Here is a 17,487-nt window from a genome sequence, read left to right on the forward strand (position 1 = left end):
GGCTCAGGCGGGGCGCCGACCAATGGGGGGGCGAGGAAGGAGGCCGGGACGGCGCGCGCGACGGCTGCAGGAGGACGTGAGGCCCGTGAGGTCCGTGCGGCGGTGGCGGCGGCGGCGGCAGCGGCAGCAGCGGGGGGCGGGGGGGACGGCGGGCAGCCAGCCCAGGCGAGGCGTGAGGTGCGTGTGCTGCGGGCGGGGAGGGCGGGCGGGCGGCGTCCGGAAAGCCGCCAGCATCGCGGGGGGTGAGGGTAGGGAGGGAGAGAGGCAGCAGCCCCGGCACCGCCGCCTCCTGTCAGTGTTGGGCCGGCTCTCTACGGGCCGGGGGGGGGGGGGAGGGGGAAGTCCCGTCACGAAGGGGGACCGGCCCGGGTGGGGGCGTCAGTCTGAGATGGCGGTGTCTCTCTGTGGCCCTCTGGGGACGTTGATGTGTAACCAAGAGAGGCACAGGGGCCCGGTGCCTCGCAGGCGCCAGGCAAATGCCAGGCGAAGGGAGCAACTCCATTTTGTGGCGCTCCACGTCCGAGGAACCTTCGTGCGTGGATGCCAGCGTGGTTTCTCAAAGCGTTGGCTTAAAATCGCGGTTGACGCTGCTCACGCGCGTGTTGGAAATAAAAACGGCGCGTTGTTTCCTACAGGTTGATTGCAGCGATGTGGTGTCTCGCAGATGCTGCAAGGGGCTAACAGTTACAGCTAGCTCTCTGCTTTTCCGGGTGTTCTGGTAAGCGCCTGTCTCCGTCAGCAACTTTCCTGTCTGAAAAATAACTATACGTGCCACATGGCTGCATTAGTGCAGAAGTATATTTGGATGAGGTTTGGGGATTAAATAGTTCCTTTCTTCTCAAAACAAAGAGGATTCCTAACTCTCCTCTAGCCATAGCATAACTTACAGGAGTGACCAGCAAACAGCCCCGAGCTTTAATTTCAGCAGCATCAATTGCTTGCTTTGGCCAACCTTTTGAGCTAACTAGTAGCTTGAATTGAGCACTTAAATTCACAATGAAGAACCTCTATCAAAGTTAGTGGGAGTTGCGGGTGCTGTGGGTTTGTGAAGAAGGAAACTGGATAAATGGTCTGCTATAAGTGTGTGTAGGGGTTTGCAGCCTGTTGGTGAATATTACTGCCAACCTGCTAGTACCAAACTTCCCCTGCTCTGTAAAGGGGGATAGTTATATCCCTTATCTCCAGTTGCTCATACCAAAGGTTATTTGGCTGGTATTTATGAACACACAAAATATCATTCAAATATTATATATATTCCTGCACGGTTTTTCTTTTTTTTTTTTTTTTTTTTTTTTTTAAATAAGAAGATATGCTTTCCACCCAAGCCCCACTCAGCTGCCCAAGGGAGCCATGAGGTCTCTGCTAGGCACTGAACAGACAGCTACAAATGAATTTAGCAAAACTCATCAAACAGACATCCGGATTGGAAGCAAGCCTCAGTCAGTACTAGAAAGGCTAGATTTGAACTTGAAAGGTTAAAAAAACAATTCCCAGGGGAAGACACATTATTCACTTAATTGCTTTACACACAGGCTGTGCGTAGACACATTATATCTGAAATGGAAAGGCCAAACATGACGCTTTCATGTCTAAGAATGGGATGGAGACTGGATGTGTTAGATGATGCAAAAACATGGCTGTAAGAAGATACGAACCCTGAAAAGTTCTGTTAAAAAGTGCCTAATTTTCTTAATTTCAATACTGACACCTCCAGAAATGCATATGAATTAACTGTTCTATTTGTGGTTAATTCCATGCTACTTTCTCTAAAGGAAAAATCATCTTTACCCTTACCTGGAAAGAGATATGTTTCAGATGTCTTTTCTAAGGACACTCTTATCTACTCCTGTGCTGAATTTGGATGTCAGTTCTAAGTTTCTGTGTAACATCACTTTGCTTGCATCAGCTCGGCATTAATTGTGAAATGTCTTACTCACTGTGCTGAGCACAGAGAAATCATGGGTTTCTGCATGAGCACGCTGTCGTAGTTTGAGACATAGGCAGAACAAGCACAGGATAAAGCTCTCCCCATCTTTCAAGGACAGGCCTGGCTGGTTCCCTTTATTCCTATGTGGTAAACCATTGGGTATTTCTGCCACCGCTGTTCAATTTGCATCACACCTTCTGTTGCCAGGCTTTCTGCAGCCTTAAAAGACCCCTTGAACTTGAGTGCAAGGCCAGCTTTTTCTATACTTAGACTAAAGAAGAGAGAAGTGTCTGTTTTCCCGCCCGATTTGGAATGCAAAGAGGTAGGATTGAAAGCTGGACTGAAGCTGCTGGGTGCAGATACTTTATGTCCTTTTTTGTTACTTTTTAGTTCTTGGGGGGAATAAAGGCAGGACACACAGGTCTCAGAATCCAGAGGCTAACTTTTGTGGGGATGGTTGACTAACTGTGTCCACAATCCTAAATAATAAATTGAACGTGGTGTATGTAAAGCACTGGGAGAACTGTTCCATGGCAGAAGCCATGCAAGATCTCCCTGTAAACTGGAGAAAAATGGTAAAAGAGAAAAAATACTGTCAATATTTGGTATTGGTTTAGTGCTACCAATTATGAGATTTACAGCCCTGAACCCTGGAAAAAAAGAAGGGACAGAGTGCTGTACTTCAAAAATAGACCAGGGAGTCATCCTTTTCTTCAGAAAGGCTATCAGTGGTTTATGTAACAGGCTCCTGGTTGGCAGTTCCCATGGGCTTTGGGAGGTCAAAATTCAGGTTCCCTCTCTGCTTGTGAAGACTTACAGCACTCCACCCCCACTGGGACTCTAATCATTACGCATGCTCTTGCCTTCTCCTCTTTCCAGCATTATTCATATTCTTATTATTTGTTATTATGCTCTACAAAATGGGAAAGCTCAGCAAGAGGAAATGAGAATGGAGCGCTCCTCCATCCCTTCCAAATCCCAGACAAATTTACAAGTCTGGCCTTGTGCAAACTGTGCCTTGTTTAGAGGCAGGAGACATGGACGTGAATATTGTGGGGATCAGCCCAGGCCACCCCATTCTGCTTTTGTGCCCTTCACCAAAGGATTGTAGCTAAAACAGCGGTGACACCTGCTTCATCCATGCTTTAAATCAACTGTCAGAGTTGTGTAGGAGCTGATCTGCTAAATGTGCTATGCAAACACTTGCCTGATAAAGCCCTTTCAAGCACAGTAGAGAGAAGAAACCTAGGAAATTTCTATGTAAAAGCCTAAATGTTGGCATCCATTAATGCCTTTGTGCCTCCAGTATGATGTGACAGCAGAGTGAGGTTGTTACAAGTTAAAAGTTTTTACTTCAGTGCCTAAATCTCATGTAATTTTTGTGCTATATGCCTGCATTCACTTGCAGATCTGTGCAATGCAGATCTGAATGTGCAGAGCAAGCCAGAGCAGTCCTGAGAAAAAGCAAGTTCCCAGATTTTGAGAAGTCTCTTGATTACCTATAAGAACAAGAAGTGAACATTAAGAAATCAGCCACAACACATCTTTGGTACTACAACTGTCATTTGCTTCTCACATCTTGTTCAGTACTGTTATATTCAGTCAAATTTAAACATGCTTGCTGCCTTATGCAGAAACGTGAGCATTTCTAGCAAGAATCTTACACCTATGAGGATTATGTAAATAAATCTTTTATTAAATTATAATACAAGTATGATAAAATTGATTATAATACTACTAATTACAATACAGATATAAGCACTATAATGGTATATCTATCCTCATAATATTTAATATAAAAATATAGTGGAAATTATAATGAATTTAAGTTATAACTAATAATGAGTCACACTTCCCCAGAGCCTTCTTTCTACTGATGTTAAAATGGTTTGTTGAGGATAATTTAATTCTCTCCAAATATTCTGATTTTGCAAGTCAGGGAGACATCGGTACCTTACCCAAGGTCAGTGGCAAAGCTTGATGTAGCAGCTGGAAGTTCTGACTCCATAGCAGATGCTTTACCCATGCCATCATATCTTCGCCTCGTATTGCCTGTTGATACTTACATAACGAAAGGCTTAATGATGCAATTTCATGAGGTGCATAAACAGCTCTGCTGCGGGTCTGGGGTAGAAGCAGTAAGAAGGGCACCAGGAAGAGCGAGCCTAGGGCTCTGGCTGTGAGTTCCAGCAGGGTCGCTGTCAGCCTTTGGGTGGGGTCGCTTTCCTCCTCCTGTTTGCTGTTTTCTGAGCGGCGTCTGTTCGCTAACCATCTAGCAGCTCACCACTTACTGGGTGCCAGGGAACACCCAAGAAAAGCTCTGGCGGTTCTGATGCTGACTGCTTTGAAGAAGAACCCAGTGAAAGCTGGCTTCTTTACAGCCTCGTACAAAGTGGGCCAAGTTCCCAGTGAGTGACACAGAGAGGAAGAGGCCAGAGTGGCTAAGCTTCTACAAATAAAAAGAGTTAGAGTACTAGAGCCTGTAAGGATCCTTGGGCTCTGCAGTAAGAAGGGCTCCATTGCAACAGGAAATTAGTAGACAGACAACTAACCTGCAGAAAAAAAGAATTAATGGAGTCCCAATTAAGCAGCTATCGGTCATGTCATTAGGTTGACAAGTATCCAGGCTATTCAGAGAACACTCAGAAATCCTCTTGCGTAGGACAGGCTCAAGCTGTTTCTCCAACCACAATAAAATATACGTCACCATCCTTCTTTGTTCACACAGGTAACCACAAAGCAAAAGCTGCTCTGGAAATGTTTCCCTCAGTCTTCCTTCTCCAAGCAACCACTGAGGCTCAGATAAGCTACCTCTTGAGGGGTTTTGCCTTGTGTTCACTCATGTTCTTTAGAGGTTAATTTCTTCAGGGCAGGAGGAATGTCTTATCTGACTACATAGATCTATAGTGTTCCACCAACATATTATAATAATATAGGGATGACAAACTGGAACAGCTCAAGGAGAAGCCACTGGACAGGTGGCTTGGTTTTAGTAGTTAACTTGTAGATATTTCAAAACTTTGGCAGGTTTCAATGATGCTGTTTGTACCATATATTATTTACATGGCTTTATGGCCAAGAATGAGCGCAACAGCCTTGTAAAGAAATGAGATCTCTCTGACTCAGTCAGTGGTAGATGCACATCCAGTATCATCATAGGATCCAAATGCTGAGCTATTTTTGTAACACTTCGGACTGCTGTGATTCCTGAACTGTGTATTTTCATCCTAAAGCACTCAGGCATTCTTTGCCTTTCTCACTCCCTTCACCACAAAGGGAAGGAAACAAGGCTCAACTTCATTTAGTCAGTGAGCACTTTATTTTTAAGGTGATTTAATGCTGTCAAAAGGAGCCAGTGTGGCAGTTCTCAAAACAAATTATTTCTGTCCAAGATGAAGAGAGAGTGCAAGGAGCAGCATGGGTATTTCACGATTTCCACCCCCTTTTTCCTTCCAGGGTGCTCAGTGAGCAGCCTTGCTCCACAAAGCTGGAGAGGACAGGGAACACCAGTGGAGCTGTTGGAGGGCCCCGAGCCCCCTGGCTAGGACGAGGTGTGGAGGGGTGGCTGTCAGGTTCTGTGCAGAGGAGAGGACTGCTGAAGGTCTGCCTTGTCCCCTAGTTGAAAAAAAAGAAGGGGGAAGAAGACACAAAAACCTTCCCTTCGCTTCCTAGGTTTTGCCTTGCTGAGAAAGCCACCTTCACAGGTGCCCTTCCGTGCCTTCACTCATATCACTTGCCCATTCCGTGTCATCTAGAGAGGGGCCGCTTTGACGAAGGAAAGCTGAAGGTTGTCAAACCAGAGATGTCATTTATAATCTCTGTGGATCTGCAGAGAAGAGACCAACACAGGCCTGGGAGGCCAGCATTGGTAGCAAAGCTTAAGACTGGAGCATCTCTTGTCTCCTGTGATTTATCCAGAATAGACTGAAGTAGCCCTTGACGGGGTATTCGTGGCTCATGCTGTATAACTCTGGGGCATTGACTATACAGTACTGAACTCCTAATAGGAGGTGGGCACAGGCCCACAAATGCTTGGGTTATCTCTAATAATTACTTGAGGACAAAGTAGCAAGCCTACTCTTCAGGCATTTTAGAGTGTACCCACCTAGATTTCTCTTCTCAGGTATGTGAGGCAGATCACAGCCTCATTACCTTTCACCAGGGTTTTCCCCTGCCCTCCACACACACATGCTCAGCAGGCTGGATAACATGATTTTCTCTCCCACTGGGGGAAAAGAAGTCTTGCAAATATGTTCTCACAAACTGGGAATTTGCATATAGGTACATGGATGTTTTCCTCTCTTTAGATTATGAAAGAAAACAAACCTAGGTGTTATTCCCTAGGTGAGGTTGTAACAAGACACAACAAGCCCAAGCTACAAACACGTTCATCACTGACAGTGGGGAAAAGTTGTGCAGCATGCCACACATATGCCACCATGCCATGCTTGACTGTGGCTCATGCCACCCACTGCTCCCTCCAAACTTTGCCACATGGGTGCCAAGTGGGTAGTGAGTGCTTTGGAAAGTTGGAGACAAGCCGATGGGGGTGGAGTACATTGAGAGAAGGACAGAGCCAGGTGGAGAAGCTGGAGATAGAAGCACTAAATGGAAGAAAGTGATACCAGACCTTGTCTTTGGATAGTGTGTGGGACAGTGTAGGGCAAGGACAGGCACCTTGCCCCGCCACCTTAGCAATTAATGCACTAAAACATTCACAATATCCTGCTTGCCTGTTCAAATTCTGTTGCCCAACAGGGCTTTTTATGGGTATCGAGCAAAGCCATTTTGGATGAGATGAAGTTGAAAAGAGTGCAGCAGTCTGATTAGCAGCTGTGAGCCTCAAGAATACGGTCTTTCTGTTTCTCCCCAGACCTGTGAGACTCGGTTAAACATTATTCAGTCTGTAATTCTTCTTTATCTCTGGGCTAGACAGATCAGTTGTTTCTGCTCATTGTAAATTGCATTTGCTTGCATAGTTTGGTGAGTGCTTTGCCCTCTCCTCTTGCCACCTGATTGATTACATGTACCTCAATCGATCCTGCACAGGCATAGTGAAAAGGCTCAGTGCTTTTTAGCCTCCAGCCAGGATTCACTTTACAGATGATAACTAGTGAAGCCATTCACCCCCTGGGTAAACATAGCAAATTAATTTTGAAGCTAGGCAAACAGAAGCCAGTCCTTTGCCTGCATTTAGCCACTCTTAAGAGCTTTTTACAAAGGACAGAAGGCTTATCTGGAACAGTTTGTGCAAAATTATTCTAAATGGGAAGGCAGGCTGGAGCCAGAGAATATGAGAGAAACAAGGCTATTTCTGAACACTTTACTAGAACTCAGAATTAACACTAGTCATCATAGGTTGCTCTGCTGGCTAATGGTAAAGTGTGCTGCCAAACTCAGCCACTGCCCTCAGCTTTTGGCACGGCATTGCCATGTGTCACGTAGCGGGAGAGCAGCAAGCCACCTTGCCCCAGCCTGGAATCATCCCCAAGACAGCGTGTTTTCTTCCACTGCCCTGAGAGCTAGTCCTTGTTCTGGCTCCTGGCATCTTGCCTCGCTGTTCCAGCATGCAGCAAGGTGTGGGAGGGAGGCAGGCAAAGCTGTGGGGTTTTTCTGAGTGCCTGTGTGGCAAACAGAAAAACTCAAGCTCCATCCACTAGCCTGAAAGTGATTTGCAGATAGTCCCGACAATTTACTTCTAGCAGTCAGTCTAGGAAGAAAGCAGAATCATTGCTACATTTGCATGCTGACTGACCCCTTTTCTGCTTTGCTGTGGGTAGCGATCCAATTCCTGAGGTCATTTGAGGAGGACTGCAGAATCTGACCTCTAGTATCTGCCTCTGTGTCCGCATACCTGGAGAGAGAGATCGATTGGTGGCAGAACATTCTGACTGACACATATCTGAGTGCAGCTGAGAGGGAGACGCCAGCAGTTAATACAAGCCTCTGGAAGGAAAGCCTGCTCAAGAGATGGTCCAAACATCCAGGTTAAGCCCTTTGACCCTGAGAAAATTATTCAACTCCTATCTGTAAAATAGATGTAAAGGCATTCTTCTGCTCCATCATGCTCTTGAAGCCTGACTCCTAAAGAAGTGCTTGAAAAGCTTCAGTGGAAGCACAGCAGAGTAATTTCAAAACGCTCCGTAGCTGTGCACAAGGAAAGAGCTTGCCTTCAGGCACAGTAGTGCCAAGAACCAGCAGTGCAGGTTCACTTTCCCATCAACTCCCAGATGCTTCTGAGAAGATTTCTAGCCTGGAGGAGCCCAAGGTGGGAGCACAAAGATGTCCCTTTCCTACAACAATCCCACCAGATACAGTGTCTTAACGACGAAGCCTGGACAGTGACTACCTCCTGTGCCATGCACTCCATGGACTTCAACAACTGTTGCTTCTGTTTAACTGGCAGACTGCTTTCAAAGCATAGGAAGCAGGGTTGCTTTTCAGGAAAACGGATGTTCTCACTTTTCTTCTCTGCAGCAGCACTGCTATTTCGTGACAGCACTAAAAAGCACATACACACACAACAGTAGCAAAGAAGGCAACCTAACCTTTTACATGCTAAGTACCTTTGGTATTGCTTTATCTCCCCTGCTAGCCCTCATTTTCCCATACTGTTTAAGTCTTTACAGCTATAGCTGCACTGCCATAACAAACCTGGTTAGAGAAGCCAGCACCCCACTTCTCCTTTGAAAGCCTAACCTATGCCTCAGGTATGTTTTGTTTTTTCTAGCCTTGTATTCTTCCCTAAGCTGACCAGCCACAGCTCATAGCCTCTATAGCCAAACACATTTGCTGGATTTCTATTTCCCGTTAGTTTTCCGCGCAACCCAGAGTTTGAATTGGCAGCATGAGTTGTCTGAAATCATTCAATGCGTTTGCCATTTCAGTTCTTAGCTTGCCCACTCAAATCACATAGGGACAGAAATCAGATGTTTTTTTCCTTAGTAAAGAAGAAAGTTAAACAGTTTTCATGCCTCTTGAAACCTGCACATAACACTCTGGAAGACTATTAGCACAATATTTGGAGAACAAAAATAGCTCAAATTGGAACTTCCTGGAATATCACAAAAGCCGTATTTGGTAGGGGCTTACAGAAAGGGCATGTCTTTTCTGGCATGATGACGGGGGTAAGAATGTCCTGTTGGAATAATTCTGTTAACACTACTGGCATTTTATTGCTACTATCTATCTGTTGGTACATCAAAGCTGTGGATAGGTAGCTTTAAAAATAATCCTGAATGCATACCTTCAGCTCCAGAGATCTTGCTTGCCTTACACTGGTTTTGAAGGAAGACTCAGGTTCTTTCATAAATAGATGTACCTCTACCAAGTAATTGTAGTTACTTATATTTAGCTTTGTAAAGATTGAAGATGGCATGGCATAAGTTGAAAGGTTGGATCAGTTTTCCACACTTGCTCTCGCACTTTTTACATTGTTCCTAGTCTGCTTAAATGTGAGTTAGCTGTGGAGTTACTCGCATTTTGTACTGGGGTGAGCAAGGTCTCTCTGAAATCATAGAAGCCAGTGATACAGGAGAAAATAGGCCTAATGCTTTTCCTACTCTGCCCCCTTCTGATTCTTCAGGCCCTTCAAGGCAGTTCAGCAATGAGCCAGGCTTCACACCATTTATTTTTGCACAGACCTAATGCTGAGTTGGCCTTGGGAGCTGTCACTTAGTTCAGGCTGCATTTGATAAGACTCAAACAGTTCCCACTTTTGGAAAAGTTCCATTCCAACTACTTGGCCCTGTACCTGTCTCAGGTTTCTATATCAAGGAGTTTAGCTAGTTTCACTTCAAAGTCTGTATTTATTTATATCTTTTTAATACTGAACCATAAATAGTGCTGAGCACTGACACCTACGAAATTGTGCTCTTGGGCACCTGTCAAACAAATGTGTCGCACGAAAGAGAAGATAACAGTTCATATTCACTTAACTCCTTGAGTGCTCAGGGCAAATGTCGTGAGTTTAGAGCGGGAAAAGGTGGGTGATAGCAAACCCGCAGCAAATGGAAGATGTAAAAGAAATTATAGGGACTTGTGTGATCATTGTGATCATGTTTGATGTCCTGATCTGATGTGGGCAGATCTTTCTTATGTAACTAAGCTTAAACCCAGCATTTACTCTCTTACTCTTTCAGTTTCCCATTTGTCAAATGGGAACAGCTCACATCCCTTTACCTTACTGGTACAGGGGAAGCAAGGATAAAGTTCAATGAGGGATGCAACAGTGCGTTAGGGGGTGCATGGATAGTGTGGTAGCAGAAGTTCTGGCAAAGATACCACATTTGTCCAGGCTGCTTTCTTATAAAACAACTGAGTTCAAGAAAACTAGATAGCCCCTGGTCCTCCTGAGGACACAGACAACATGATCTAGCTAGACCCTAGATTCCCTAGTGCCAAGAGCTGGAATGACAGCAGCATGCTCTTTTTTCCCCCAGATTAACAAGACCTTCTGGGACAGAACAGGAGACTGAAAGTGAGAGGAGGAATGACAAAGCAGTAAGTATAATTATTCTTTTGCTTCTTGAAGATGTTCAGAAGAAAATCTAATTTAGTGATGGCTGGAAGACCCCTGGCTTATACTTGGGGTTTGTAGGACAGAAACGATGACTGAATGCTTTAAAAGAAAAATAAAAAAAAATAGGGGGTGACAAACAAAATTGAGCACAGCACCTCACCCAGAGCTGCAGTGCTGAACATGGCAGCATATTTAGGAAGCATTTTTTCACTGAAAGGGTTATTAAACATTGGAATAAGCTGCCCAGAGAGGTGGTGGATTTACCATCCCTGGAGGTGTTTAAGAAAAGGGTAGACGAGGTGCTTAGGGACACAGTTTAGGAGTGGTGGTGTTTTTATCAGGGTAGGTTAATGGTTGGACTTGATGATCTTAAAGGTCCCTTCCAACCTCACTGATTCTATGATTCTATATTGAAAACAGCTGATTTTAAATGTTTTTTAGCACAGTATGAGCTCGCTCTCACTCAAAGCCTCTCACCTGCTGTGCCAAAACTGCAGCTGTGCTGGTGTGGGGGGTGTCTGCTTTCTCTCTGCTATGAGGGAGACTCCAGGGCCTTCAGCCTCACTGAAAAACAAGGGGCACACAGCAGAGTACTTTAAAATGGCTGGTACTTCTCCATATAGACTTACTGCCCTCCCGTGGCTGCCAAGGAGCATCTCTGATGCAGAAATAGGGAGACCAGGGACTGAGGGATACAATAAACAAAAATAACTATATATTCAATTTAAACCAAAATGCAATTTGAGTTACAAGGAAGAAGGAAAACACACTGTGTGGTTAACTAGCAGTACCAAGGAAGGCAAGAAAAAAGCAGAGAAATTTACCGGTTTGGGAATAGCAGGGAGACCTCCAAATACTGTTTTCCAAGGACCACAGGCATTGAGCTGTTCTTCACTGGAGTCCCATCAGCAAGTACCATTTACTCAAAGAGGGACGGTCCATCTAACTTCACCCGATTGCCCCATGGAGGAGACTTCACTAGCAGCTGGTGCAAAGAAGGTATGGGAGAGCAGACCACTGCTCCTTTTCCTGACTGTGGCAGACGTGCTGTGACCTTGCTGTATCTACTAACCCATGTTGGCCCAGCTTCAGCAGTGTTTATAAAGCTCTTGCTGAGACACCTCACGTTGCAAATGTGTCCTTTTCTCTCTGTGAACCAGAAGACGACAACATTTCTAGCACAAACTGACTCCCTTCTTAGGGACTTTCCTTTAGAGCCTGAAGTTAGGTTTTATGAATAAGACCTTGATTATCTGATCAGAGCTGCTGTGGGAGCACTGCACAGTTCTGCGAGGAGTGTCCCATTTCTTGCACTTTCATTGACTGTGCTGCTTCTTGTGCACTCTCTGGAGGCAGAATGCATCTTCAGTCATTGAGGCACAGTAGACAATTTAAAACAACCCCGAAGCAATTGAAACCAAAAGCAACAATGAAGTGGCAAGAGGAGGAACAGCAATAAGCACAAACAGCAACTGCATGGTCAGAAGGTGACAATACAAAACTGGTTGAATTGCATATGCTTCCAACAAAGGCATTAAATACTGCAAGGAGGCTGCACATCTCCCACCGATGAAAAGCTGGGATTTGCCGTTGACTTAGCTTCAGTCTTAAATGTTAGCGATTGGTGTATGCCCAAGCCACATTTGAGACTAGGTGCAATGAGAGACTCATTGACACTGGAGAGGAGGAGTGGGTGTGACAGTGATCGTGTAGGAAAATGCTACATGGCACCTCCTATAGGACTTCAGGCTGTTGAGCAACACCTGCATCAAGACAGGTGTCACCCCAGCCTACCTGACAGCTGTGCTTTTTCAGGGATGCACATCAATGGGAGTATTAGGATTTCTTCGAAGCGAAAGAGGCTGCAGTTCAGCAGAGCATGCAGCAAGTTGAAAACAGTGAATGAACACGGTAGACAGACAAATGCTTTGCTCATTCAAGTTGCCAGATGACTGAGTCAGAATCTCATGTAATAGCCAACTAGGGAGTAGAGTAAATCCTGCCCTCTCCATTTTCACATCTTAGGCCATACTGCATAATGTTAACATCATGAACAAAACTTTACTTTATGCACTGGTGAAAATGTCCAATGAGATGAGAAATCACTCAATATCATTTTAAAACTTGTGTGTATGTCTGTATATACACACATAAACACACACAGTGAATATATATTTGTAGTAAATACATATGAACTTTTACACAATTAAAACCACTCCAGTATATACATTGTATTCTCCTATCACTCACCAGGACAATACATTTTGTTGCACTGACAGAATCTCTTACTTGGTTACCTTTTAAATCACAATTTTTTATAAGTTATGCAGAACTGCTCAGTGAAGGCAAATCTCTGGCAAGCACAAATCTGCAGAAAACCACCAGCTCCAGTAGTGTTCCTTCAATATTTGAAGGTACCCCCCTCCAGTTTCCTTCAAATATCAACTCTGCTTTATAGAAAAAAGTTGTTTCTAACAATATGCTACAACCCTGTTAAGCCAAGCAGGATTTTTCTTCTAGTACATACAGATATTTCACATCCTCTCTACACCATGCAATGCAAAAAGTAAAGTCATGTTTGCAAGTGATTGTATTCTGATTTGGCTTCATAACTGGTTTAGTTAACAACAAAGAAAAAAAAACACAAACAAAACAACAAACAAAAAGATAAACAAACTCTCACATAAACCTTAAAAATCACCAAAGCTCTAATGATTTATGTTTGTAAAGGAAATACCTTTTAGTAATAATTAGCGCTCTCTGAAGCTGTGAAGTCCAAACATTGAAAATGTAAGAAACGAGGACAGAAAACTAAAGAAAGAGCAAGAATTACCTACTTGTCCAAACTGAGACACACACAACTCAAAAACCTTTACACACTTTGTAAAAATTAATTTGAATCACCTGTGTGATGTCCTTGTTAAATATCAAAGTAGATTAGCTTGAACAAGCCTATTGGAAAAGCACTACCTTAAAAATACGTAGTTCAAAGCCTTATCTAAAAAGTATTTTTGGAGATTAAATTCTGCATCTCTCAACGACATTGCATTATTCACAAAACCTTGCATAATGGTACATTTTGAAACGCTGACATTGATCAGCTATCAAAGAAAACAGAGCTTGTTTGCGTAATAGAGTCTCAAATAAAAAGAAAAAAAAAAATCACAGAACTTGGCTATTTCTAAAAAACTGACTCTTAGAGTAGAAATATGATTTTAAAAAGGGGAGAAAATAGTAAGGTTCAGTAAGACCTGTATCTTTTACTGGCAACAAGCACTGTGATTTTTTTTTTTTTTAATAAAGTCTTTAAACACTTGAGGCTGTGTAAATATTCCTAGCATTAATGATGCCTTATGGAGAGTAATGTAACAGCAGATTAAAGTTAGCACCCCCATATTTTGCAACAAACTATGACAGGGTATTTCCAAAAGAGTCCCTTTGACATTAAATAGCTATTTTTAAATTCATAATTAAAAAAAAAAAAAAAAATCTTTAAACAGTACCAAAAACTAGGTAAACCAACCCTCAATCAGTGTAAGAGGATCTCTTCATAAAGGGAAGGTAAATCCTCCTTTAGAGTGGTTACAACAGTGGACAGAAATGAGACCAGAAATACACACAAGAAGTTACAGGTCAACTGATTTACTGGAGTTGTGCAGTAATTTCCACCTTATGGGTAATTTGAGGATTGTACTATGGACCCAGAAAAAGATTTTCAAAAAGCTAAAATACTGGCAGGAAACGGGAAAAAGGTATCCGTTTTCCCATGCTGAGGATCTGATGTGCTGGAACAGACAGCCCAGCCTTCAGCTGTTAGCCGCAGTGGTGGGTGCGCTCAGAACCAGAAGCCTGATGTTGAAGTGCCCCACCACTGACATCCTGTCTAGATCTGTCATGGCTCACTATGTCTCACAATGGTCAGAATAAATAGGCATCTGGGGCAACTTCAACAGAAGCTGTGTGCACAGAGGCCAGCTTATGAAGTCCAGGCTCACTTTTCTAATGCTCACGACCAGGTGTAATGCACCGCTCTGTTCTGTGCATGCCGACTGCTATGCTTTTCCGATTACAAGTACGACTTAATTGCACCACGTGTTTGCGCAACACTTCAAAAGTGTGAAGCATTAGCAATTCCAGAGTACAGTTAAACTTGACTGCAATTCCAGAGCTAAAACACTTCAGCTCCTGGAAGCACAGATCAGACCCTTCACCACTCCAGTGTCCCATGCTACATACAGGTTTCTGTGTTCACAACAGCCAGTGTGCACATCAAATAACATAAAAGTAATGCTCTGACACCAGCAGTGAGCCAGGCCTTTCCCTGGGAGTCCAACAGTCCTGCAAAAAGTCTCAGTTCAACATGTAACTATTAGATTTTTAGTACACATCATGTCACAGAGTTAGTGTTTTCCTTACAAATATATGGCACTAAGTGTAAAACTTTATGACTTATTCCAAACAGTGTACCATACTTCACAGCAAAGCTTTAAAAAGAATCCTCTAACTCCTGCTTCTTCTAAATATACAGCTGGTGGAAGGCCAGGGTGTCCATGAATGGTCGCACAAGGTTGTCTGTCGAGAAGTAAAAGACCAAGCCAAAGGTGATGGAGATGGGAAGAGCAGGCAGTGCTTTCTTAAAAACAGCCAGTAATAAAAGAGTTAAGCATAAACCCTGCCAGAGAGAAGAGAATAAAAAAGGAGATATAGTGAGAAGCCCAGAAACGTATCTGCCATCACTCATATACAAATAATAAGCTATATACACTGTACAGCAATTGAAGCCTGCCTAAGCTACCAGTGGCATGAGGTATGCTTGCCCACACCTAAGCTTTCATACAAGTTGGCCAGGTATTTTCTTCAGCAATCTTGAGCAGAGGTCTTTGCTGAGAAAGTGGTATAAACAGCTAGTACTGACATACAGCTGACCCCAAGAGGTTAGTTTATTTACAGATTATTTTACATTTTGTTCTACGCCATTATGCATGAAGTACTGATCCAGCAGATAAAAGCACTTAAATCCTGGTGAACTGCACAGATAAGGAGTTTCACTGGAGGACTGATACACAGCAGCATGTACTTCTAACACCTTCCCAGTTTTCAAGGTCTCTTGGGGTAAAAAAGGAAAAAAAAAACCACAACCAACCAAACCAAAATATCCACTGCTGTTCTTTTGACTGTATCGCTTACTATGATAGATGAATTCTGGTTTTATCTGGATAGCAGGCCGAGATCTGTTTTCTTGAGCATGTGCGAAAGCTTTTGCACACTTTGGATAGACAGTATGGCTAGGTGCATTTAGGTAGGGATTCCTTCTCTCATCTGAGCCTTTTTTTCTTCCTCCATGATGACAAAACCTCAGAGACACTAGGCTCCAAAAATTTTCACAGCACCATAAAAGAAATGGAATGGGGAATTTGGCCTCATGGACAGAAAGAGCATTCCCCCCAGTGAAGGGGCCCTACACTGGACCCCAGGATATGGAGCTAGGTGATCCTATAGGTTTCTCTGACCTGTGAGGTAGGAAAGCTACACTCAACACACTTTATTTAAGTTAGCTCATTTCTAGTTCTCACACTTTTTGATCCATGATCTTCACAAGTGAAAGTCACTGTCGTTCACTATCCTTGGGATCCAAGTGGGGAAATGGACACAATAATTTATTTTCTTCTACCTTCTAGAACTCCTGCCATTGCCCTTCTGGTTAGTTTCTGTGAGGATGCTGGTGTAAACACCAAGTTCCCAGTAATTATTTTCTACCTAGGTGAAAGCTCAACAGTGTGTGGTCATAAGACCTGGCAGGACCAAGTCTTTAGCAGTTACAATATGATTGTCATCTGCTTTTACTGATCATTTCCATGGATTTTTAAGTCTCCTTCCTTCCTTCCTGTTTTTTCCAGCATGAACACAAGAACAATATAGGTCTTCATCCTCTTATTTAGCTGTTCTCCTTAGCAGAAGGGAGATAACCTTTTCAACTACACTAGCTAATCAGAGTTCATAATATTGACTCTTCTGGCTGACAGAAGCCCCCAGTCTTTAACACTGAAGCAAACACACTAACAGCTCAGCTGTAACTGTTTTCCCTGGGGCTATTTCAGCCCCACCATCTCCACACTTGGCTCTATTCCCAAGGAATCCTCCCTCTCAGCCCATATCATTCAGCTTCTCCCAGTGGCTGTTTAAAGCCTGTCTTTATAGGCAGCACTGGGCTGGGAAATCCACTGGTGGTTTCTCCTAAACACCCAGCATGTTAGCTGTGGAGATTTAGCACTGCTCAGCTGCTGGTACTTCTGGCAACACCGCTGTGCTAAACAGGCTGTAACAGTTTTTAAAAGCTTGCTCACTTACTATAAGAATGGCTACAAAGCAGGCCAGCGTCGTATTCCAGTCTCCACTAGCTGTGGCAGCTGCTTTCCCAACAAGCACACTGTAAAATATGAAGTCTCCGAGGCCCAGCTTCACACCCCCTGAGAGAAGTGGAAAAAGAAAACAAGTGTTACTTCTGCTCTTCCTGTTTTACTTCTTCCTGAACAAATTCTTGTCCCCTGGGGAGCAGGTGAATGTTCCTGCTTAAATTGTCTACATAGCCAAGAGATGTCACTGCAACCACAATCCCAGAACAGATTGGGATTCTGTTCCCAGAAGAGATTCTTGCAGCAGCAAGTAGTAATACAGAGTCAGACTCAGATCTTTGTTGCTCAACAAGTCACAACTCTTCAAATTAACTGCAATTAGGCAAAACTGGGTTAACATAGTGTTAACCACAATGAGTAAAAATGTCAGGCACTGACTGACTACACTGAAAACAAGGTATGAAGCTTCCCTTACTTTCCTCCTCCTCGAGCTCCTCAAAAGAAGTGATGGGGCGGGTTGGAATAGGACTCCTTGTCTCTGACATCTGAGAGTCTGCATGCAAAGGGCTCCTGTGGTTCTCTCTCCCATCCTCAGCTTGGTTCCACAAAAAAAGGCCAAGAGTGGACAAAAAAAAAAGAAAAACAAGAGGTAGCTACATTTATAACTTGTTTTAATGCATGAAATC

The 17,487-nt window shown here is 43.7% G+C and overlaps 1 protein-coding gene and 1 long non-coding RNA gene across 4 annotated transcripts in view; one reads left to right on the forward strand and one right to left on the reverse strand.

Annotated features, from left to right (window-relative positions):
• LOC309670325 overlaps positions 1-17,487 on the forward strand; it is a 26,220-nt gene continuing 8,733 nt past the window's right edge. Inside the window, exons 1-4 of one of the 3 annotated variants that reach the window (XR_014268992.1) lie at positions 1-90; positions 636-718; positions 10,369-10,429; positions 11,317-11,447. This is a non-coding gene — a long non-coding RNA (uncharacterized lncRNA). Of the gene's footprint in view, positions 178-635; positions 719-10,368; positions 10,430-11,316; positions 11,659-17,487 lie in introns of those variants that run through there. The other 2 variants (XR_014268993.1, XR_014268994.1) reach the window with 2 other exon arrangements.
• PSEN2 (presenilin 2) overlaps positions 12,138-17,487 on the reverse strand; it is a 19,258-nt gene continuing 13,908 nt past the window's right edge. Inside the window, exons 9-11 of the mRNA XM_082480424.1 lie at positions 17,277-17,396; positions 16,797-16,915; positions 12,138-15,120 (exon numbers count right to left, since the gene is read on the reverse strand). Of these exons, the coding sequence (XP_082336550.1) occupies positions 14,965-15,120; positions 16,797-16,915; positions 17,277-17,396 (395 nt within the window). The 3' untranslated portion in view covers positions 12,138-14,964. The remainder of the gene's footprint in view (positions 15,121-16,796; positions 16,916-17,276; positions 17,397-17,487) is intronic.

The sequence above is a fragment of the Vanellus vanellus genome (genome assembly GCF_965231255.1).
Source record: "Vanellus vanellus genome assembly, chromosome: 3".
Taxonomy (NCBI): Eukaryota; Metazoa; Chordata; class Aves; order Charadriiformes; family Charadriidae; genus Vanellus; species Vanellus vanellus.